We start from the raw sequence: 26,429 nt of genomic DNA on the forward strand, positions 1-26,429 counted from the left end.
GAAATAATATTTACCTATAAGCAACATGTGGTGTCATTTGTTGACAATAATCGACACTACTTTAGAAAGGTTATTTTGCATGAGATGAATTAACTCTCACTACTGAATGATGCTGTTGTAGTCAGTTAGAGACATGTAGTTTCGTAACCATGCGGTCTTTTAGCCATGCTGACTCGTAACCATGTGATCTGGAAGCTTCGTAGTCCTTAGCCTCGCGATCACGTAACCTTGAAGACTCGCAATCGCGTAGTCTCGTAACCTCATGACTCGTAGTCATGAAGCATTGGAGCCTCGTAGTCTTGTAGCTACGTAAACAAGTAGTCATGTAATCATATAACATAATGCTGCTGGACTAGTTGGTGCTTTATACACTCGAAGGTAGTTGGTGGAGACTTGTAGACTTGTAGAATTGAAGCTTTGTATCGAAGTGGTCTTGTAGGCATGTCGACTTGCAGACATTAGGAGCCGAGGATACTTGTATCCTTGTAGCTTCATAGACATGTAGTTTCGTAGCCACGTGGTCTTTTAGTCATGCAGTCTCGTAAACTTGAAGATTCGTAGTCACGTAATCTCGTAACCTCATGGCTCATAGTCGCGTAGTCGTGATGTCTTGGGACCTCGTAGCATTCTAGACAAATATCATTGGTAGGGACTGGAAAAATTCGCGGTTTGAATGACCTCTAGGATGGACTCCACGATCCTCTATGTACGCGGGAATATTACACCAGCTCATTGGCTACTGACTCGTGACACCTGCTAAATGGGATGCATATGATTCGATACTTCTTACGTTAAGGGTCATTCATTGGCTCACAGTCCTCCAGGCAAACTGTGTTCCAATCACTGAAGCGGCAATAAGTTACACGCACTTGGATTCTAGCCTATCGCGAAATGAACCCGCGAATTTTTCCTATCTCTTATCATTGGTGCTGTTGAAACAAAAGACTGTAGGAGCAATTGGTGCCTTCTAAAGCCTTCGATGTCTGTAGCTGTATCAAATCAACATCAGTGAAGATACTGTAGCAAGGTGTTTACCTTGAGAAAGAATGCTAAACGGTATAAGAAGAATGATTGTGTTAAAAACCACTAAGAAAAATTATAAGCTGTAATCGGTGTATCAGGTTGTTAACGTGAATTGACAGCATAACATTACATGGTAGAACACGAATTCTTAAGGTAATCTGGGTGAAGACGATGCCTCTACGGTGATTGGTACAGTGACTCTGAAGCTGGTGGCGTGATCGAAGACTGTGCTGAAGCAGCTAAAGCGGGCAAGATCGAAGACTGTGATGATGGCCTGAGAGCAAAACGATGGAAACGACATAATAAATTATCCTGATCAAGCTTGTGATAATCACTATCTCGATGACGAAAGTGACCTTGTGGTTGACGATAAAACGGAAGACAATGAAGATAATATTTATTATATACTTGCAAGGAAGATGGTAGCATAAGAGATTGATTACACATCTTGGAAATATCCAAACATATTGGTTGACCAACTAAGACTGATGGTGGCATCTGTTCGTGGAGGAAACTAACTTACTCGCATATCGAGGAAGTATCGTTCATACTTTAAGAACTACGTACAATAATAATTTATTTAAATCACATGTGTGTACTATTGAAAAATAAATGAATTATTTATATTTGAAAAAGTACGTTTTATTTCTTGATTTCTGATTTCCAACTAAGTTTGTGTTTCCGCTACTGTATGTGTGATCATTCCGTTTTCTTTGTGTATGTTCCGTTTCCTGTGTGTACGTTTCGTTTCCTGTGTGTACGTTCTGTTTCTTGTGTGTACGTTCCGTTTTCATGCCTGTACGTTCCGTTTTCCTGCGTGTACATTCTGTTTTCGTGCGTGTACAATCCGTTTTCCTGTGTGTACATTTCGTTTTCCTGCCTGTACATTCCGTTTTCCTGTGTGTACGTTAAGTTTTCCTGCGTGTACATTCCGTTTTCCTGCGTGCACATTCCGTTTTCATGTGTGTACTGAGTTCATGGTCTATATGTCTGATATTAACATGACCCTGTCTTGTAGTCTGAAGACAATTGGTCTGTTTGTGTGGCTTTGTACATGAACGACTTAAAGGTTATTCAGATTATTGAAAAATGATATTTTCATGTTAGGCTAATCGGCACTGTATTTAATTCGTTGGTCAGGTATATTGTCTTTAGTTGTTTTTCGTAGAGTGAATGATTAATAAACTCTGCGAAAGGTAATGGAAAACAGAATCTAAAATTTATTTATTAATTAGTTACAACTGTCACTGGTCAAGAATCAAACCGTGGACAGGAATCCATCGATTCGATTTGTAAATTTATAATTGATTTTTTCGGAGACTTTTGGAATTTTTCCCGCATTTCTAGCTAAATAATTACATGATTTAAAAATGGCACCCAAATTTCAAGATGGCGGACACCTCAGTAAATATAAATAATTACTGCACTGTAGCAGGTTAGAATAAAACTATCATGATGGTAAGACGAGTACACACAAGATGGTGTCCTCCAGCAGACGAAAACATGATGGTGGCAATGACCACTAGCAGGTGGTAGCTCATGGTAGCATGTACTAAACATAAAATGACGGATCCATGATGTACGTCAAGGTCAAAGTCAAATATTAAGGTCAAGGTCAAATTTCAAGGTCAAGGTCAAATTCCAAGGTCAAGGTCAAAGTTCAATGTTAAGGTCAAAGTACAAGGTCAAGGACATAGTTCAAGGTCAAGGTCAAAGTTCAATGCCAACAGTCGAGGTTAAAGGTATGGTGAACAGAAAATTATACTAACATGTCGTCAGCACACTCTAGCAGACGAAATCAATATGGTGGTCTACAGCGGACGAAGACAAGATGGCGGACATGACGTCATACCAGCGGACGATATATACTTTGGTATTGGTGGTGGTAGGACAGTCTGCCTGCAGCCACCATGAGGGAAGGATTTATAGCAATTTATATTTTTTTGGCCTTACCGGTTTCGAACCAAGGACGGGATTCGATATAACCAATCAGTATTCTAATAAGTTAATTTTTTGACGAATTTTGGAAATTTTCCTGATCATCTAACATAAAAATTACGAATTTCCATGATGGCATCTAAATTTCAAGATGGCGGCCGTAACGAAACATGCAACATTAATAGGATCCAATATGGTGGTTATAATGTAAAGTGTAATGATGACATAGTACTCAACCAAGATGGCGGGCGTAACGAAACATGCAATATTTTATGATCCAAGATGGCCACCGTAACGATAAGTGCATCAGTGGCATTTAATATTTTTATTATTTAATCCGATTATTTAATTTTTTATGATTTTTAAATTTTTTCCGATTTTATAATATAAAAATTACGGATTTTAAAAAATTGCGGACGTAACGGTAATTGCAACGGTGACGTCATAAACCAAGATGGTCATGGAATCCTTATTCCTAAAAAAGAGTCTTATCGGAGGCTGTACCATGGATTCTTAAGCCGTTTTTAGGAATTACGTGGTTTCTAAGGCAAAACGACTTTTGTGGTTTTTCGAAATCCTAATTATTCCCTCGGAACGGGATGTTTTCCCTCGAAAACGGGAAATTTTGCCTCAAAACGGGAATTTTTGAGTCATTTTGAGTTATTTTTGAGGAATTTTGAGGAATTTTTGAGTTCAAGATGGCCGCCGTGACGACACTAATCCAAGATGGTGGCTCGGCTCCGGCTCCACATCCTGAATCCTGCGCCAGTAGCCCCTTTTACACACTACTTACATCCTATTACCTTTTTGGTTACCGTTAGACATAATGCCCCAAATATGTATTACATGACAACAGAACCCATATTTAATAGAATATTTAAAATAATTCAAGATAAAAAATAACTTATCACATCTACGGAATAGTTGATGCTGTTAAGGGCCTACACGTTTTCAATTGGCCAGCAGTTAAATTGGAAAGTTTAAAAGAAATCATGCTGCGATGGACTGCAATGGTTATTATTAAGAAAGATTATCAAACCTGGTTCCTTACCTGAGACTATTATCTGCAGATGATGGTTGGAACAAACTTGCAACAGAAGTGTGCTGAGTGAGCTGCTTCTGGTCCTAAACCAGCGAGAAAAAAAAAGTGAAACTGTTTTAAATATTTTCATGTAAGCAAATAATTATATTTGTATGTGACGTGATATATTATCTATAAAGAAGTTTCAGATAAGCATTGATTTCGTAACGAAATAAAATATAAATACACATTTATTTAAATGTATTACATAAGAACTAAATATACGAGGGCATATCAATAAGTGACGCACCTAGTGTAAATAGTAATAAAAAATAAATCAATAAAGGACAATATGAAACAGAATTGAAAGTATTACCCAATGATTACGTTCCCATGTAACGTCATGCATGCTGAGGTATTTGTCCCAACGAGGGATCAGTTACCAAAGCCCGTCGGCAGCGAGAAGAACAACATTCGCGCGGCCCGTGTGAGTTCGTCCTCAGTCGCACTTCTCACCGCCGAGGAACTTCTTCAGATTGAAATCCGAGGGGGCTCGTTGCTGCGCCACAGTTGACGATGTATTTTACCGGCGACTGAAGAGTGCTATCGGTACGTGGAATCACGCGATCCTGCATTGCGTCCAGCCAGTAGCGCCTTCTGGTTCACTTTTCAGTTAATAATTTTATTTTTACTGATTATTTTCCTAATTTAAAATTGACATTTGCATTACTTATTTACAAGCCCTCGTATATGGCTTGAATTAGCTAAATGTAGCTCTTGTCTTCTGTGGAAATTTCGCAGGTAGTTTCCTAATGTAACAGTCGTGGAAATACAAAATGAGATCAATTAAACTAGCTATTTGGGGTATGGTCTAAGTTCATAAAGTTGTAAAGCAAGCGTGTTGAGCTTAATTCTACTGAGAAACATATAACTTCAAAAGAACTTAAAACATTTCTATTGAATGAAAAAATCAGCAGACAATCTTTTCTTAAAAAAAACAATACTTTTTAATATTATTTAAAAAGTAACTCTAGGTTGTTAGATTTTTCATATCTTTACATATTAATTTCCATGATATTTTTTATTGTAATTCATCTCTTACAACTTTACATATCGAATTAAACCTAAACTTAAGTCCATGAATTAGTAGGTCAAAATATAAGGGTTCTCTCAACTTGAAACATCATAGTGATTCCCATAGTAAGCATGCCACGCTGATAAGTTTGCTTCTAGCAAAAATTGTCGTTGTAAGACGAAACCATATCAAAGTCTTACTTAAATTAGTTTGAAAGATATTTGGACAAATTGAAGAATAGAATCGATGCTGAGTAAATTAAAGCTTCCACGTAAATTGAAGCTTCCTTAAGGTGTGGTAAGAATATAGAAAAGCTTAATATTTCTAAACATAAGTACAAAATTTGTAAGTGTGTGTACGCGATTCACTACTGGTACATAACTTAAATACACGTTTAATAAATAACAAATATTTAACCAAACAAGCCAATCTATTTCCTTTTTTGTTTATAAAATTTCACTAGGTTTAATAAGTCCTTTATAAAATAAACAAAAATATTAGGTGAACTTAAAACTAAGAAAGTCAAACTATTTAAGTTTCTGTCATATTATAAAGTTATTGAAATCAATTATTAAAATACATATTTTAAGAAATTTTAAAAGTTTAAGTTCCAGAAAAGGAAATACTTATTTGAAACACATTTTCATTCAGTTTGATTGGAAACATAAAATGTGTGTGTAGTATTTTTTCCTTGAGTATAGGTACTCAAAAACGCACCAAACTAAACGCTAGTCGCACAAAGTAGTGCATTTATTGCGCGAGGTGACTAGCCAATCCTAAAGACAGTAGTTTAACGGGAAAAACCTTCTATTCATAGACCCCAACTCAGGCATTAATCTTAAGATTCACGTTCATTCATCTTAAGATTTTTTTAAATAAAGGATAAGTTAAGGGAGTTTTTTTTGCATAAAATTATCTTAAAAATTTGTTTTTTTCCCCGGGTGGATTGGTTTTCGCTTGTCTAGGTGATCGTAGCTGAAACAAAATGGTTTGTCACTATATGTGAGCGACATTTAAAATACCCTAAAATTATTTTTAAAATGTTTTAAATATTACAAAATATGTTCTTTTTATTCCGACCGCAGTTGAGAAAATTTCTGAATGGGGGTGGAGCCTGATATTGGTTCAATGAGAAGTACACACTCCGGGTTAACTGGTAGAGCACCTCTTTGGTTTCCTGATAGATGCCTGCGCCCATGACGGCCAGCGAGACGCACAGCGCCACGTTGATCAAGTAGAGCACATAGCCCCGCGCAGCCACCGTCATCAGGACGGCCGGCGCTACCTGGTAGAAGTTCTCGCCTCCGGCTCTCTGCGGGCAGACGTCTCAGGCTGATTTCACACCCACCCAAGCTGTCGACTCACAACACAGAGAGGAAAAAAAAATTATGTACTTTTACAAAAGATTCCTTTGGAAACCAGTTGCCAAGAAATAGTCTGCAATACTACAAGAAATATATCGTTACGTTGAACATGGCTACGGTTATTTTTGCTTATAGGAATTACTGAGTATTTATTACGAAAAATTGAGCAAAATATTATACTTTATTTGATGTTTCATTCAAGAATAATTTTTTAAACCATGGAAAAGATAATAGAATACTAAATAATTAGACTTTATTTTGTATATTATTCTTATTAATGCGCGCAGGTAAAAATGCAATTTTTTTCAGGGAACGGTTTACAAACAATTTTCACTATTGGAGGTACTGAGACAACACATAGAATTAATACTTGGGTAAGAATCACAATTCATTTTTCAATTAAATGTACAAATTATATAATATCAGTAATTTTACATCAATATTTCTGTTCAATTTACAAACATAAATTACAGTAGATGATCCTTACGCGTTCGACCGCTACCCGTCCATCCGTCAACAAGCCGAGCGATTCACAATGATCCGCAAGTCTGTCAAATATCTTTCTAGTTTGAAGCTGCCAACTGACTAGAAGGCTTAAATAGTGTTGAAAATTTTTCGTGTATAGGTTGAAGATCATTAAAGTGAGCAAAACATACAAATCATTTAAGTCAATTTTCACGCGCTGATATTTATTAATATATGTTCATATTTACTTATGAAATTTTTGTATAAAAAACTTTAAAAAAAATTGTTCAAACATAAGTAAAAAACATTTAATGGAAGCAACTAAACAAATAAAAGGTCTTAAAAACCCTTGCCGAAAATGGGTAGCTTGCTAGCATTTTGGAGGTTATTTCATCCTCCGTCCGGCGAAATGTTAAAGCTAGCTAAGGTTTTGACGGACGGATAGAATTTTCCGGGCCATCTGATTGGCTGCAGGAGACGTGATTGACGGAAGGATGAGACGGATCATTGTGAGTCCAGCTTATCCGACATCCAGCTGGCGTCGACGCGAGCCGAGTCAGTCTGCCCGTCCACCCGACCACAGCTCGTCACGAGAAACCACAGCACAGACACTACAGACTGCAGAGTATTACACATTAATGGCACTTCCTGATACACCACCTAGATATAATCCCTGTCAGGGTATACGAGTGGTTATGTGTTCTAGTCAAATTAACTGTTCCTCTTGTATATACATGAAGAGACTGGTATTCTACATGGGGTCTTCTTCTTACCATTGCTATTATCCTTGTTCGTGTTTCTTTAACTTGGTTCACACTTCTCACATCGAAATCTCGTCTAATTTCGTTCATTCTTCCTTTCCGTGACATTTAGATTATAATAGGATTAATTTTTTTCCTAATCGTGTCCATGTCCATAGCCGTGGTGTTATCGTGTCACATTTAGGCCTTGTATCGTTGGACATTGTGTTATAACATGTTTAAACATCGCAGAATCATATATTTTTCTATGAAAACAAAAAAAAAATATCTTGCCAAAAGGTGCAATTTTTATTTGACTTTGAAAAAAAATCACCATAGCAAAAAGAATGTGAAAACTACAGAAGACAATCAGTTCACCGCACTTAAAAATTGCAGAAAAATTAAGGACATTTCAACTAAGAATGCATATAAAAAATCGTAATTTCAGATAACTGGTTCTGCAAAGAAAATTTTCTAGAATAGCAACAGCTTTCGATTTCTCTATCTCATTATAAACAAGTCAAATACCTACGTGGAAAGAACAAGTGTGTTTTTGTTGTAGACACAGCAAGCATCTATGTCACGGCCTTTGTTAATCATCAAAGATGATTCTTGTGCATTGATAGAAATCATAGTATGTAAGTAGTATGTTTTGACCAATACTGAACCAGGGTTACCCAGGAGGTGCCGGAGAGACCGACCATCATCTTGCAATAATGCAGATTTCGTTACATCCACCAAATTGGTTTGAAACATTGTAGTTTTTGTATATGGATTATAGAATTATTTTTTATTAAAGCTGCCATCTAAAATCTGTATTTTATGCTAGAAAATTGGGAAAACATTTTTAATTAATGAAAAAAATATTATTAATATTTTATAAAAAAATAATGGTGCCATTGGTTAAAATTAGGTGAGGTCATTTGATTAAAAATTGCGATGGATACTTTCTACACGGAACCCACCGGCAAACGGACCTCATACCACTAAACCAATATGATATTACGAATGTCATCTTGGATCCGCCATATTCTTTTCGTCTGTTAGAGTTCGCTGCCAACATATTAGTTTAAAATTTACCCATTAGAGTGCAGTACCACCATACAGTAAAATGACGAGATATCCGCCATCTTGTCGGTGACATGGGTACTTGGCTATGAAGCTTCAAGTCTGCGAGACTACAAGGTTACAAGGTTAAAAGTCTACGAGGCTCCTAAGGCTACGAAGCTACAAGTCTACAAGACTATAAGGATTCAAGGCTAGTTGGCTACGAAGCTACAAGTCTACGAGGTTACAAGCCTTAAAGGCTAAGAGGCTACTAGACTATAAACCCCCAACTAGCTACAATAGCTCTATTTAGCAGCAAGAATTAATTTATCTCATATAAAAGAACTTGTTGTAAGTAGTCCCTATAACTTCTGTGAAAAGACATTTGCATTCTCTCGAGATGCACGAAGACATGAAAAAAGATAATGTACGAAGAACGTATTACGCTTGGCGTTTCGCTGTGATGAGAGTCATGTATGGTTTACACGTATTGACAATTTCAAACGACATGCGAAAAACTGCAAAGTTGAAGTTTTTTCACGTACTGCGGACCAGCTAGTGCTCAATTATGCCCCAAAAGTTAAGGTTGAGAGTCGTGCGCGCAATGCGGTTAAACGGATCTGCAGCAAGAAGATTCGATATCAAACCAACATGCATCACAATTTACGACCATTCTCGGTGCGTTCAGACCGAAAAATTAATTGATTCTACCTGGCGAAATCAGCTTTCTCTGGAATGTGTAAAGAATTTTATTACCTGAACAGCTCACTTACACCAAGAGATGGTTGTACCTTTCTAACAGATGCCAAGAAGAATATTGTTATATAACTTGAAGTATTGACACATGAACAGTCAGTGAAGTTTAATTTGTGGCTGGAATGTACTAACAGTGAACCTGAGCCATTTCAAGACGAGACTTGCAAAAGAGCATTCAAGACGATGAAGACTGCTTTTTACCAATCACACGATGTAGTAGAGACTGTAAATAATGCCACTGAAAAAATCTGTCTTGAAGAGGAAAATTATCAGGGAAAAGGTAAAGAAAGTACATTTAATCATATGGAACGATTGCAACTGAGAAAAAATAAACTGTGCTCACTGAAGGAATTACATTTATTATTGTTTTTTTTGTCTGTAGAATCAACATAATAATATTTTGTTTCGAATCCTTTATATTTTAGTATATTTATGTGATATTTAATTAAATTACATTTTTGTAATGACCAAAGATATATCAAAGAACTGTAATCTATCGAGTCAATCATTTTTAAGAAGTGATTTTTTTTGACGTGACGTCTAATAAATCGATGAACGCCAGCTGCACGCACGAAAAAGTGTCCCGTTACGCACATTGTCCCACTACGATGTGTCCCGTTACGCTCATTGTACGCTTGCGCCGCATCTATCTATCTTCCACTCGATTGGAACAACCATCGATTTGACTTTTCAATCATGTTTTCGACGTGTGAATTATTAATATTATGTAATTTAACGATCGTCCACCGATTTTCAGCACATTCGGTACGGTTATTTAAAAGTAATGTTGAATTTACAAATAGTTTTTGTGCGAACAATGGTGTTTTACAGTTACACATAATAATTCAAATTACACCCGGGATCTTTTGCACAATGTTTTAAAAAATATTGTAACACATTATAAGTAGGTTTGGTGTATTTGGGATGCGTATTTGTTATAAAATCGTATTATAAAAACGAAATATTATTATTCTCATACGGTGCCGCACCTACGGTGACGCACGCGAACCGAACGAATCGTGCTATCAATCCGCGACACGTGAACTGTTTCGTCAACTGTTTATAAACTGTAGTGAAAAGTAAATGTGGTTTTCATTTCTTATTACAACAACAATTTCGGCAATGAAGGTTAATTATTCTTGCATTTTAAAAATCTGATTACTAGTAAAATTCAAGTATTTATTCTTTTATTATTAAAATAAAAATAATTCAATTTTATTCATAAAAGTATACAATCATTTCATCAATGTTTTTTTATGACGTCACGTTAAACTATCGTCCGTAATCCGACTTTACAGACAACCAATTTTTTTATGATTGTTGGAATTTTTCTCGAAATTATAGATGAAATACCTATTTTAGATTTTCAAGTTGGCGGCCAATACGGCTGACAAGATGGCGGATCTCAAGTCAGTTGACTGTATGGTGATATTGCACTCTAGCGGGTAAATTTATAAACTTATATGCCAGTAGCGCACTCTAGCAGACTAAAAAAAGATGACAAGATGGCCATCGTAAAATTATTATGGTTGGCGTAATATCTCCCTTAGAATTAGTGGTGGGAGGTCCGTATGCCGGTGGCTTTCGTGGAGGAAATATTCATCGCCATTTTAATCGCTTGTCCTCACCGGGTTTGAACCGACGAATTCATGATTTAATTTAGTTTTTTATAAAAATATTATTCATAAGTTTTTATTATTTTTTAAATTTCAACGATTTTATTGCATAAACACGAATTTATTAAAATTGCTGCCATTACGAAAATTTCAACATTTTATTATCCAGTAAGGTGACAGTAACGAAAAGTGCAACTTTTCTAGAATCCAAGATGGTGACCGTAACGAAAAGTCCACACTAGGGTGTGGGGCTCTCGATGTTAAAATGGCTGAATCCAATATGGCAGAAAGATGGCCATTGGGATGAAGGTCATGCTCAAGGTCAATGTAAATTTCAAATTAAAAGGTCAATGTCAAATGTCAAGGTTTAGGTCAAATATCAAGGTAATATTAAAGATAAAGGTAGAGTTCATATTCGAGGTAAAAATATCAATGCCAAATGTCAAGTTCAAAGGTCAAGGTCTGGGGACAGTTGTTCTTCTCTGAGGAATATTCCCCTCTTTCAGGAAATTTGCTTCTTCCGAGGAATTTTGACCTCTCCAGGTTTGTTGAGGGGGAAAATAGGAAAGTTTTCCTTAAAATGGGAATTTTCTCTCGAAATATGGAATTGTTCTAGGAATTTTCTGTAATTTTGATTAATTTTTGAGGAATTTTGAGGAAATTTGACACAGAGATGGCCGTTAGAACGTCACATTCCAAGATGGCGGTCGGCACTTCTGTCACCTCCTGGGAAACCCTGACCCAGTATCGGCCAAAACATACTACTACAGTAAATTTACGGAATTTTCAACAGTGAATGAAAATTAAATAAACGATCGTAATCTCAGATAAGCGGAACTTCGTAGAGACTCAATTTGAGTCAGACTTCGAGTTGAATACTTCGTTGTAAATAGGGTAAACACAAGTGTTGATGAGAAATATAAGGTTTTTGCTGTATATTCAACAAGAATCTTAATGTTTCGTAAATATAATTATATTATTATTGTTTATGCATGTTAAAACTAAGTTAATTTAGCACCGTAAATTTTCGAAGATAAATATTAAATCCACAGAGTTTTTAATAGTGCGGGTCAATGTTTCTAAAAAATAAACTCAGTAACTGTAAATATACGCTAAATTACCAAGATATCTGGATAATTTGTAATCTATGTTGTTTGTCAACTTGGTTTGAAGAATTTTACCCGTGTATATTTTACCTAAACCAGTTTCTTAATTTAAAAAGAATTTCAAAAAATTATAAACTTAAGGCTCTGTCTCACATGCCATGTTGCTTTTCTCGTTTTTTCGTCATTAATTTTTTAAGGCCCGTGTGTAATATTTTAACTCAATAACTCCATTGCATGTTAATGTGCCACAAATATATTTTTAACAGATTTTAACTTAAAACTTTAACATTTCTTGAAAAGAGAGCCAAGTCTTCGTAAATATAATCACTCATGATATTACACCAAGTGGATATCGAGTTAAATTTTAGAGAGAGCTCTCACATAAAATTATATATAAAAAAAATATTGGCGTGTAAGACCGAGCCTTAAAGTGTTGTGAATGACAATGAACTTTGCAGGGAATTTTTTTCATAACAGTAGCGTAGTTGTGCAATTCTGTGAGCTAGACATACCTTCAAAATGCCGACGTCTATGCCGAACCTGATGACGGCGGCTAGATCCAGGACGCACACGCAGATGGTGACCAGGATCCAGGCAAGCAGCTCCAATAGAATGTGTTTCGGCTTGTGATGCCTCAGACCTGTGACGTCATAAAACATGAAAACACTATGGGAAAGCCTGTTAATCTATTTAGACATTTAAATACTGAAATTTTAGGCATGGTTCAGAAAATTGAAAATATATTGGGAAGCCAAACAATATTTTTTTGTTCGGAAAATTTTAAAATAAATATATAAGTGATTTGAAATAATGCGCCGCAACATGGTGAATTTTCTTTGCTCAGTGTCTATAACCTAATTTTGTAATTATATAAAATTCTGTATATTAATTAATTTTGTAGACAGTAACATTAAAAAACCTGTAATTTAGTTTTTGGATCTAGGACATGCGGAACTTATGAGGAGATATGTAGGTATAACTAAAAATTAAAACATCAATTTCTAGGTAAAACTTGAACCAAAGACCCTAATACAAGAATTTAGTTTTTCTGAGCGTTGAAATCCACCAGGCAGGCAAAATTGACTACTGTGATTGCAAATATAAAAAAGAAGCCTCAATTACTTTTTGAAGTTACTAAGCTACTCGTCGGTGAGAAAACTCGTGTGTGTTTGAGCATGTCGTAACTAGCTCAGCGGGTGTCGATTAAACCTTAAACCAGTTTTCTATTAATTTAATTTTTTTTTGGATATAAGATTAAATTAAAGATTAACAATATTATTTATCTCATCGATGCAGTATTCCAGGAAGGGTATGTCTGTTCTGAAGTTGAAGTTAAATGCTAGAAGTTATACGTAAAACAAACTTAGCTTTATAAAGGCTAATGCTAAAAGTTTGTTTAATTGCTTGAAAGGAACTCACTTTGTAGAATTATCGTGAAAAAGTGTCATCATGAAGGGAAAACTTATTGGTAAAAAACATTTAACAACACATAAGCAAGGAATGCAGGTTTAACTTTATTATAACAAAAATAATACTAACTTTAAGGGTCATTCACATTTGACATCAATATTATATAACTCCCTAACTTCTTACCTCCATTATTTCTCTTTTAAGTGTTTTTGAGACTTTGACGACCAATCGATACAAAAAAAATGGAGAGTGAGTAATGATAAAATTACGCTGTGACCTCGCTCGCTAGGACAAAGCGAATGGCGAGTTAGCAAGGCCAGTTTGTTTACATCGAGCGAATGAATTTGCAGGAAAGCAGTAAGAATTTAATCGAGGCTCATGGCCTCATTCCAGGGCTGTTCGTGATGACATCAGCCTCTGAGTGGACGAGCACGCATCCAGAGATGGTGGATGGCAATAGAGACCAGTCGCGCCAACATACCGGACGTACCCACAAGGAGCCACACCGAGCAACAGAACCAGATGAAGTTGAAGCACAGGAACAGACACGACCACGCTAGAATCCACGTTCCGGACATCATGCCGAACTGATCTTGAAGTATCGTGTCGCCGCACACGGTGCCTGGAACAAAATTTATTTGTTAACACGCATGACAAGTGACTTTCGGTATTCACGTCTTTTTTGGCACCAGAGAAGAATCCTCGTTATCTTTATCTTTAAATAGTATAAATCGAAGCCCCTATCTGCGTCTGTCTGTTTGTTCGCTAAATTCTTATAAGCTACATAATGAATACTATTAAAAAGCTGTTTCCACCTGCATTGTGAGAATTTCTTTCGGAAGGTTTGTCTGTATAATAAATACATATTAAATTTGAATATGGGAGAAAAATCTCGATGTTTTTTGATCAAGTCGTAAATGTACGTTCTAAGGGCGCTTGCATGGTTTACGTTGACTTATACATGACGGATACATCAAATAAATATACTACAGAATTGTAGGTCTTAAGAAGGCCTAAAAACGTCCGTGATAACATATGTTTATCTTATAAGGATGACCCAAAAAAATTATCTTTCAAAATGGTTTTAACAAAATAAATAGTTATTTGCGAAGCTATTTTAACCGAAATAATATTATCTGTATCGAATTAATTTTTTTCTATTTACCTAAGGTATTTAAAATAGTTAAAAATTGATTTTACAAAATATTATGTGTGCTATGTCAAACTGTGCTAAACGTGCATTGGTTTACGAAACACCGGACACTAACGAGAACTTTATACTTATAAGTACGTAGTACTTATTAAATCTAAATGATCCCACATTAGAATATCGCCTCCCTGCGAGGTCGGGGCGGATCGTTAGTTGCAAATAATCAAAGCGTGTTATTTGTTGATTGGCTGTCGCCACATTGTACCCTGCCAAGTTCCTCACGAAGGGTCACATAATTTGGCAAGTTGGTGATTGGTTTATAGTCATTCAGGGATTATTAAGTAACACGTGATCCAATGACTGAAGATAAAATAAAATGTTTAATTTGTTGGCAACGTAGTATGTTTGCAACACAATAACGTGAAATTTGCAAGATAGCGACCTAACTTCATATAATCTCAGCTATAGTTAATGGTATTTTAAATGAAAATAACAGAAAAAAATTTCAGTAATAATTTTTTGATGTTTTAGTAAATGACTATAACCCCGGACCAGGCTAAATTCAACATTAGCTACTACACATGATTAATTCGCTTAATGTCATTTGGCAACTATCAGCTGATTTTTCTTTTACAATTTTGATTGGGTGAACACTTCTCGTTGTTCATTTGTCGTCAAGACCATGTCAAGAGAATTTTATAAGTAAAATAAATGTATACGCATTTCAATCGTACATGTTACCGAAGGAATAAACGAAATATTTGTCTGTATGTTGACCGTAATCGCTTAAGTTTTCAAGTTTATGATATCTAGGCAAAATATTATTGTTTGTACTTCATAATGAGCATGTATCCGATAAATGTTTTAACCCCTCTTTCATAACCCACTATAATATTGAATGTCTTACATGTTAATTACCAATTATGAGCAAAACTTCGAGACATAATACCTAACCTGCAACTTTGTCTTTTACCATTATGGGTGAGCAATTTTATGGCCCAAATAGATAATTTTTATATAATTGTGCCTGAACAATCAAGATAACGTAAAAAATTCAATGAGCTTTAATTTTGTATTCAAATTAACTACAATAATGCATTCAAGATAAAAAAAAATTTAGTAGATAAAACTTAATACATTTTTTGTGCAGACAATAGTTGAACTTGGTCAAATATTAATCAAAACATTGTCAAGAAAATCAGCAGTTAAGCCATTAAAATTAAGGAAGGTTGGATTAAAAAAACTTGAGTGGCTCAAACAAGGATTCTAGATGTTATACATTCTACCAGTACTACTTTACCAACATTCCGGCTGATTATCTTACTTTTATAACTGATAACTTTGTAGACCAAATGGGGAAACTATTAGTGAAATAATTTACCATATTATATGTTAATTTCATTCAATAATATCTTAAATTATTTTCTTCCACTGTTTTAATCATTTTTTGTCTAAGTATAATAATGTAACATATTTGGCATATATTTACTTCCCTATTGGTAGAAACCAGAAGAATTCGCAGATTTATTTCGCGATACGCTAGAATTCAAATACTTGTACCTTTACGCTGATTTTAATATTGACTCACCGTTTGTCTGGAGGTGTCTGAACCATTTAAAGACCATTAACCAAAGAAGCATCAAACCACAGGCTCCCAGTCGAGACGTCTCACAAGTCAGCAGCCAATGAGCATGTGACATTTTCCTGAATAACCATAGGATCGTAGAAGCTAGCCTAGAGGTCATTGAACCTGTGAATTTTTCCAGTCCCTACTTATTGGTTTAAAGCGATTTAGGTGCTACGAAGAACATACTCAACATGCTTTATGCCTAAGCATCAAAAATAGGACGAACACTACAAAAACACATCGAAGCTGCTCAAATAATTATTCGTAACCAAAACTTGGCTTATACAATTATTTATCGTGATCGATATGCTTATACACTTTAAAGCTATTAATAGGCACAGTTGGACTCCTTTAACAAAATGAGACAACTACAAATACCACAATTAATGTTTGCGTGTTTAACATAGAACAAATAAATAAAAACCAGCATGAATCTCTGAAAATAAGGTTATTTCACATTTTTGAATTGCATAAACTTCAAAACATGCCTAATATAGGGATATCATAATAACGTTGGTATATATTTCCAAACAAATTCAAACAAATATTTCTTGAAAACAGTATAAGTATTCATGGCTACTATTTTGCGTATGGCGTATGGCGAATGGCAAAGTAATCAGAAGTCAATAAATAATTAGGAGTTTCAGTTGCGTTAAGATGTTTAAAACTAGTATACACCTGCAAAATTCACGTTATTATTTGGAGAGAAGCTGGAATGCATAACATTATATAGTTTAACTACGTTCTCATTTGACCATAAGTAGTTTACACACGCCTCGAAGAACAAGAAACCATTAACAACATTACAAAAATTGATTTAATGATGCAATCGCATGCTATCAGACCCGAAGGTCAAATGTGACAGCAGCCAATGGTCAATAGACACGAACCTAATTGTGTAGGGAGTGTGTGCCGTTCGTCCTGGTGGCAGGAAATACCGCGAATTGTAAAGGTTTCTGCGTGATTTCGTAGGGCTACGTAAATGTCGCTGATTCATTCGGTCGCAAGCTGGGATGCAAACCTTCATACTCTCGCACTGTGTTCATGATTGGAACATAGTTTATTTGGACACGCCCCTCTGAGACCGCAAGCCAATGACGCTCAGCTGGGAGAGAAAAAAGTGAATCAGGTAGTACTAACAAAAAAGAGAAAAAAAAATGCTCACAAAAAAAAAACATTCATTGTAAACGTAAACATTCGTAGAAAAAGCGTAAGGCTTTGAATTATACCCGGACGCCAAACGAATACCCGACATTTCCTGGTTTCTACTGAATGCTCTACTCTATTATTGTTTACTACATGGTATACTGGGTATCTTTCATTGCTACTCAAATCTCCATGCTTCTTAGGTTTGAACGCTCTTTTTCGTATCGAAACTTATCTTCAACTATACGCGTGTCCTTCTGCGTATATCGAAATACCCACTTTGACTCATCAAGGCTGCAACACTTAAGACGCTACACACCTCTACGACGCTGCTCATACATGGCACTAGCTTTGCGACATTCACTTCACGACTCTCACTCTCCGTGACTGGAAGTCTTGACTGCTACTTTTGTTCTCATGCTGCAGAAGTCAAAAGTGAACCATTTTAAAATCATTCAGACTGAAAAATCAGGGTCCGAATCGTGTATTACAAATTTCCTTGCTACAACAAACTGTTTGATCGGCAAACAAAATCCCGTATTTAAATATGAGCTGCCGGAAAGATTGTGTAGCTGCAAACAACATTTTTACTTGACATGTAAAATCAAGCTTCAATTATCATTATAATAGTGCATGAACTTTCTTAACGGCGAAGTAAGATACTGTTTCTATAAAGAAATGTTTGTGTTACAAGCCAAATTATTGTACACTAAAAAAATATATATATTTAAATAAATCAGTGGAAATTGTTACGAACATTATTCATAATTCTTTAATATTATCGTTGAGTTAACGTTATACTTAAAAATTTTTATAAATTATTTGTTTGTATAAATTTTTGATAGACAACAAGAAATTGTTTTTACAGCGTGGTTCACGAATGGTGAGACGTCATCTTTAGTTCATCTGATTTAACTAACAAGATTTAGAAACACGCCTTTTTTTTCGGACGCCTATCGCCACCATGTTTTCAAGTAAACCACATTCAGCTATTTGACATGATTTCACTACACATATCCGCTCCTAGTGGGTGTGACTTACATGAAAGATAAGCGTGGGACGAGCGACGGAAAGTGATGAAATGTGTAAGCATCAAACAGTTCATTCCTAACCAACTATTTGAGAAAATGTATTACAAGCAATTCTTTTCACGCTATTAAATATTTAAAATTTAAACTTAAGAATACCTAACACTGGTTACAAATATTGCTGATGCATCTTTGTAAACTTTCAGATGTCTTCATAAATTTTCAGGCATTGAGATCCTTTCTTTAAACTTAAACTCTCAAAATTATCATGTGGAATTTAATAACACTTTCAAAAACTGGTAAGTAGGATACAGTAAAAATATTATTTTGCTTTCCACGTGCATTTTAAAGTGTTTGCAACGACATACAATACTTAGATATTGTAATATGACGTTTATGTCAGTGCATTTTTTATGAAAATTCGGAAAATTTCTGTAATATATTACTGAGTAGTCAAAAACTTGGTATAAGTTATAATTTACGAATTTATTTTCAATTTTCTGTATTAACTTTTAAACATAGCCATCGCTATAGTGTAACGCATAAAACATCGCGGAAATTGTTATTGATAATGCCAGATGATGGTAACTGTTAATTAGAATATCCGTCATTAAAAACAGTCACTTTTATAAAAAAAAAGGATTTAAAACTATTCACACAATGCAAACACTGCACTTCATCCGATGTTTTGGGCATCTAATCAACATGGCGCAACAATTAGATGATGAAATATAAACGGCTCCTGCAATTATCATGTAATCATGCAGACGTGGCCCCCACCTTGTTATTGCAGTGAAATGTGTGGAAACGAGTGAAAACAAAAGAAAGCTGGTTTTAAAAGTTAAGGTGGGTACCTGAAACGTAGAGTATAAAAGCGGCGTCTGCTGAAGCGGTTCCATCTCCCAGGCTGAAGATGCACGTCGTGCTGGCCACTATCCCCAAAATGGACGCTGCACTCCAAATCAGTCCCTGGACCTGCCACAAACATTAAAATGTTTGAGATTGTTGAAGGAATAGGCTCCACTAAAGGCAGAGCTACAATTGACACAAACATCATACACACTGATAGATATAGATATAAATGCATGAAAACTGCACCTGAGAAATATTCCGCCTTTGCCCAATAAGTAGAGACCTGCAAAATTCGCGGTTTCAATGGCCTTCAGGATAGACTGCACATACCCCTGTACACTCGGGCAAATAACGCAAGTTCATTGGCTGCCGACTTGTAAGTCGACTCAGCTTTTGTCTGTGATTCGATCCTTCTTTGGTTGAGGGATTATAACTGTTTGAGATTCGTCCATATGAACAGTAAGCCAATAGAAAAATTATCTAAGAGGTATATGTACTTGAATTTTAGCCTATCACCAAATGAATCCGCGAATTTTGCAGGTCTCTACCAATGAATTCTAGCCTATCACCAAATGAATCCGCGAATTTTGCAGGTCTCTACCAATAAGTGATCTGAGGCTCCCTCCCCAGAAAAGGTATGGAAATTGCGTTCCGTGAAGCTGTTTCACCTCGTTTAACTCACTCAAAGCGGCCTTCAACCGTGAGCTTCCGTTATCTTAACTACCACCCTGATAGAAATTACAGTAAATTTACGAACTTTTCAACGAAGAATTCACCTCAAATGAAACAAAGAATTCTTCGTTTCTTCGTAGAAACTACGCCGTATTTTGACTTCCGATTTCTGGTTTCGATGACAGGATAAACACGCACGTGTATTTGCAGTATAATTTACCAGTTTTTGAATGATTTGTTTAGATACCAAGATATTTCTTATTGGTTCATCATCAAAATTACTGAACTTAGTGCCTGAAAATTTACGAATATGACGATAAATTTACTATCATACCTGGATTATTTGTAACCAGCATTCTTCGTAAATTTCATTTGAAAATATTTTCACAGTGCAAGGGTCTTTGTTAGGTGGATTGACGTATATAATTTGATTTGATAAATTAACTAAAACCGATAAGAAGAAAGACAAAGAGTGTGCTTTGCTCAATGGATGTAAATGTATATATATATAATATAATTTAAGAAAAAATATATAAATGCAAAACGTCTCTTTAAGAGAAGAGAGAAAGGTGTAAGTGATCGTAACAAAAAGACACAAAATATCAGTACAACCGAATACAAATGAAAACCAGACGTCACCAAACCAGAAGTTCGAATTTAATTAGCTGCAGCTAAGAAGAGAACAATAGGTGTCAAGACCATCTCTAAGTTACACCAGAAATAATTTGACTCTCTGTTTAATCAAAGGGTTGACCTCGTAACAGAAGTTCCTGCGACCTTCAGCTTTGTACGCAGTACGAACTATGTGAGACAGCAAGTACAAGGAGGTAAACAGACACTAAACATTGTTTTCTATGACGATAACAGTAAATGTTTACTTTTATTAGATGGAGTAGAAAAAGAATACTCATTTTTTTATAGACTTAAAGGTAGAGAAATACAGTGGAATCAAAAGCAATACTCGTTCAGTGTGTCTAGAAAGCCGTTCACTCAGGTTTACACAATTCATGCAGACTTAGGCAGAACAAAGAATTAGAATCACTTCGCTTTAGTATCGTTTTCTTTTCTGCCCAACAAAAAAAGGAAATGTCCAACCTACTTAAAAAAAGTAATATTTACTCAGATGGAATTCGAAAATATTATAATTCACTTCGGAGATGCCGGCATTTCTTCGTTTGTTTCAAACTTCCCGTCTTGTACTATAAAGAGCTGCCATTAAATCAGCGCTTAAGCACAAGTTTTAAGATACGTGATTGGTGCAGGCCTACATGCATGTACAACACTGTGGCAACTATACCCCACAAGGACGTTTAAGACATGGCTCCGAATACACAGTTTGGTGCTAGAAGGAGAGAAGCTAACACAGTTATTTGATTATTTTGCGCACCAATGGTTGCAAAATCAAAACATTCTCTCCAATGTCTGGCACTTTGAAGATAAGAAGCATCGAACAAAACGTGCTCTCGAAGGGTGGAACAATAAGCCTAACAACAAAATTTGCCTTAAATGTTTACACAACCTTCTGAGGGCAATGAAACAGGAACGGAATAAACTGGTTATAGATATTACAGAAAGCTGATTTGGGTTTCTAAGGATCAAAGATAAAGATGCTCTACATGAAATTAGTCAAACATACAAAACAGTATTCTGTGGTGACGATGAGGGACAATGCAAATTCGTTTCTTAAAATAAAATTTTTATCTCTAGACTGGGACAGATCGAGGCAAGTACATATTGTTTTATTTTAACATTCTTTTAAAACAACTCAAAAAAATTACCTATTTAGTGTAATTTCAGGATAATTAAACACCTGAAAAATTCGGGAAAACTATAAAATCATATAATAACGTAAAAACTTTGCTGAAAAATCGTTTTATTTAATCTTGAATATTCGAAATATGATAAAACATCTTTGCATTTTCCACGCAGCCAAAATATTTTAAATGTTTTTTGTACAATACATCCAGTGGTGTTATTCAAAAAAACTTTCGCACAAAAGTTGTGGTACAACTATTAGGTGATATAGATAGTAAATTTAAATGTTAAGATAGTTAAATTGATCTTTCGGTTTTTTAAAAATCTTTGACTATTAACAGATTATTCATTGCTTTCTTTTAAGAATCACATGGAGGTGATTCATGAAAAATAACGGTAGTTAATAAATCCATAAATAGACAATATATATATAAAAGGATGTTTGAATCTTTGAATCAACAATAGTTGTTGACTTTGAGAACAGTGGACGAAAAACATGGCTACAAATTAACCGGAAGTCGCACCATGCTAAAGACTGCAATTGGTGGTTGTTCTTCAATAACTATCTGATTATAAATACTTTTAAAATATTACACACTAAAGTATTAGGTACTATCTCATTAAGGGTTTCAACAGAAACTAACTACGCGATACAGCGTCCGCTGTATCATACTGTTGATGATAGCTACGTGTAAGGGCCCAAACTGATGTTATTACTACATAGGTCATGTATGCGATGAGATGTGGGTTAACAGTATATTTTATTAAATTTAATTTTTACCTAGATACTTACTATTTTTCACAAAAATATAGTGAAAATATGTGACCGAAAGAACTATAACTCTTTGTTGATAAACCGAAAGCTACCCTGTCAACAGCACGTTGAATCAGCCTGTGTACAGAATAATAAAAACCAACAATTATAACATTAACTGGATGTTAAAGTTACAGTCAGAAAACTGTTATCCGTGAATGATATGAATAAAAATTATTAAGTGCATAATAAATAATGTTTCGAAACATTCTGACATTCCACACAGTTCAAATGACGTCCATTTTACTATCGAATAAAAAATATATATTTTTGACCATTAAGAGACCCTCCTATCATGAAACTTTTTTTTGAGGTGATATTTTCATAAAATATTCACAAACAGGTTTATGAGTTCTAGTTACCGGCACAAATATGGGAGAAATATTTTTTTGTAACAGAATATAACTAGCCAGCTGTGTGATACAGTCGTTTCTGAGTCAAAAGAACAAGTAAAGGAAATTACAAGTACTTTGTGTCTGCTGAAACAATAAAAAGGGTAGTGTTATTGGATGTGTCATGAAACTTATTTAAAATTTGACATTTCTCAAAAGTGGAACCAAGGTACGTATTCTTCGGCCATTGTTGTTCTGTCAACTATGTTTTTAAACCATTAACAAAAAAAATTTCCAGCCACAACTTTAAATACATATACTACCCTTGAGACGCACTTTAGACCATCAGTCGTACAAATATGTTTTCAACTTATATTGTTGTGATGGACGTGCAGTGGAAATTTGACTTTAAAATTATAATAGGAGTATTAGGTGTCATAATTAAAATTGTCTCCTTGTGAAGTGCATTTGGTTGTCAGAGAAATATTCCATTAGCGAGAGCATGGGTGACATCTGTTCCATTTTCATTAACGAATTTCAATCTTTACTATATAGTTAAGGTGAAACAAGCATTTACTCTAACATTTGTTTGTGATTCTGATAAATTTACTTTCGCCAGGGTCAGGGGATGGGAATCGGTTTGTCAGTACCATTAAAGTTTCTTTTCATACATTTATTATATACTTAAAAATAAAAGCAATAATGACAAATTAAAAAAAAAGAAAAAAAAAAGAACCAAGCGAGAAATATCTGTGGTGGTTTTCTGAAGCGTGGTGTTTCAAATCTTGCGTACCTGTGTACAAAGTTTTCTTTCATTGATTAAGACAAATAATATTTCATATTTTTGTGAATGGCACTTGTGACACTTTTGCACTATCTTGTAAAGTTATAAAAATTAAAATTAAAGACATCAAAAACAACATCCAAGCCTTCACTGAGCTGCCTAGCAAACAAACACTATCTGCATTCATCCTCATGATTTTTTAAAAAATAAATATTGAATGCCTTGTACTATTCAAAATTCGAAAACAAAAGTTACGAAAAACAATAATTATGACGGGTGTTCTTAATTAAGTCAGGTGCGCCTCTATCGGTTATTCAGCCTATCATACTGAACCCGTTGAACAAATCACCTTTTTGAAATGTTTGTTTACAGCTTGTGTTAGCCATTTCAAATAATTGATACATGATTATTTAATTTAGACGTGAAACGTCTTTAAATTCGGTAAGTAGACGGTCACTCGGTAAACCCGCATGCAACGAAAACATGTCGCCTCGGTGATGGTTTTAGCTCTGTGACTATGTGCCATTTATATATAGTTGAGTAGAGCACTGTAGCCATTACTCACGGCCTCTGACTCATGCAGCTAGATGGCGCCAGTGCCGCGTGACACACGTCGCAGTTTGGACTAAAAATTGACGCTTAAAAGGCATTCGTTTGCTTGTAACTCGTCAGTACGTGTGCAGATTAAGGCGAATTTTGTCGCGTTAGTTTGAATTCGTAGCCCTCAAAGTATTTAAAATATAAATATAATTAATAATATGCCAATCAATAGCTATAGTATATTTAGCTTTAATTTTATTGGAAAATTCCAGATTACTTCAGCTATGGCGCCTCCCAGCGCGGCTAAACAGAGAAGAGAGGAGGCCGAGGGACCTCGACTGGACGGTCCGGGAGACGAAGGCAAGCGCAGGAGCCACGCCCGCGCCTCAATGCTGCTGGACCGAGCGGCTTGTCGCGGCCCAGAACTGCGCCAGCCGAGTCGCCTGCAGCCCCAGTAGACAGCCCATCAATGGTCACCCTGGGTGGCCAGGTCGGGCTCGACTGTCCGAGCGCTTCACCTCCACTTCAGCTTCTTGGACGTGCGTCGCAGTACTCTGGGCGATGGGAGTTGGCCACAGAACGCTTTAGTAATTGGTTTATGAACAAAGAGTTCTGCCACAAGTGTGACATGTGCGATCGATTGTGGTTCTTGAATGACTTGAAGGCCGTGGACTGCACCTGCGGCCCAATTCTTGAAGATACGGTTCGGTTCACTCTCTACCGGAACTGCTCAGACGTGTGCCCGCCGCACCCTAGCCATCTGCCCTAATTTAGGTCAGTCGAGAAGAGGCTGGTGTCGCCGAGACTGCCATACATGCAGATACGCCGATTACGACGCGCAGGCCAGTACGGAATCGTGGGCCAGGTTATCAACATACGCGTCGACGTCAACAATATGGCGCAGACCCTGCCACGCCAGATGAACGACGATCATGTAATAAATGTAAACATATAGAGGTTCATCACGTATAAGTCGTCGTTCTTAAGTGACTTAGTAAGGAAATCTACATTACCTGCATACCCCTCTGCCATGAATCTCGTTGCGCTGCGCATAAGATGTTTCACGGAAATTATTGTGGTGGCGTATCTGATACCACCTACCCTAAGGTTTTTTTGTTCAATTCTGCCTTAAAAGTTAGTTTTCTATCTAAAAATAACATTTTAACTGACTCAGAAGTTTTTCTAAAGGATTTGGATGAATTTAAAAGAGTTTTAAATCCAAAGCTTTATTTAAGCCAGAAAAACATTAAGTACTGAAGTTGAAATGAAATGTGCCTGTCGCTGTTGGATGAGTCCCCCTTTAATATAAATTAATCATCAGTTCCATCTTGCCGGCCTCTCGCATATTGACGTTGTTAGAAAACACAGTATCTTAGTAATGCAGTCATTTGCACTCATGTAAAGTTGCCCAATTGTAACTTCGGTTTCGTTTTCTGAATTACAGAATATAATAATTAAATGTACATTCTGCAATAAATTTATTTTCTTTATTTGAGGGCCATAAAATTCTCATTGCCTGTTCAAGCTCGGTGCATGTACAAATCTTTATGTCCAGGATGGTACAGCTTGGTTTCCAGAGCTCTTCATATATATATATATATATTTATATATTTATTTGACTTCTCATACACTACGAGACATAAACAATGCAAAAAGAGTTATATTTAGGAATAAAACCTGAAAAATATATACTAAGAAATTACAAAACAGCAATTACTGAGGCATCATCTACCAGTTAAACATCCAAGTTTAGTACTAACATGAACCACATATAATACTGCAGTAATCATAATATATATTAAATACTAACCAAAAACATATTTAATATTTTTTAATAGAAATTTTTTAATATATAATCAAATACTAACCTAAAATATATTAAATATGATTTTAAAAAGAAAAATATTACTACATAACTAAAATTTTTATGATACTCTCATTATCTCACACTTACACACACATTCATTCAGTACTTAGTCCCAGCCAAACAGCTTTACAACTCTAGAGCTTAAAATACAAGATGTCCATAAACTAATGTCCCAGATTGAATGGCATGGTTACAAGGCATGCTGGAACCAAGTACCCGGTGCGAACCAGGTACCTGCTGGTTAATCCGCCAAGCCAGTGGCTCCCTGGTGGTTGGCGGCCCCGCACGGCCACTGACGTCA

The 26,429-nt window shown here is 35.6% G+C and overlaps 1 protein-coding gene across 2 annotated transcripts in view; it reads right to left on the reverse strand.

The window, feature by feature from the left end:
* The window catches only part of LOC134527116 (uncharacterized), a 65,219-nt gene that overhangs the window by 10,622 nt on the left and 28,168 nt on the right, over positions 1–26,429 (reverse strand). Inside the window, exons 2-6 of one of the 2 annotated variants that reach the window (XM_063359477.1) lie at positions 19,367–19,487; positions 14,052–14,183; positions 12,664–12,791; positions 6,223–6,369; positions 4,013–4,086 (exon numbers count right to left, since the gene is read on the reverse strand). In XM_063359477.1, coding sequence (XP_063215547.1) covers positions 4,013–4,086; positions 6,223–6,369; positions 12,664–12,791; positions 14,052–14,183; positions 19,367–19,487 — 602 coding nt within the window. Of the gene's footprint in view, positions 1–4,012; positions 4,087–6,222; positions 6,370–12,663; positions 12,792–14,042; positions 14,184–19,366; positions 19,488–26,429 lie in introns of both variants that reach the window. The other variant, XM_063359476.1, reaches the window with a different exon arrangement.

Source organism: Bacillus rossius, chromosome 1, assembly GCF_032445375.1.
Source record: "Bacillus rossius redtenbacheri isolate Brsri chromosome 1, Brsri_v3, whole genome shotgun sequence".
Taxonomy (NCBI): Eukaryota; Metazoa; Arthropoda; class Insecta; order Phasmatodea; family Bacillidae; genus Bacillus; species Bacillus rossius.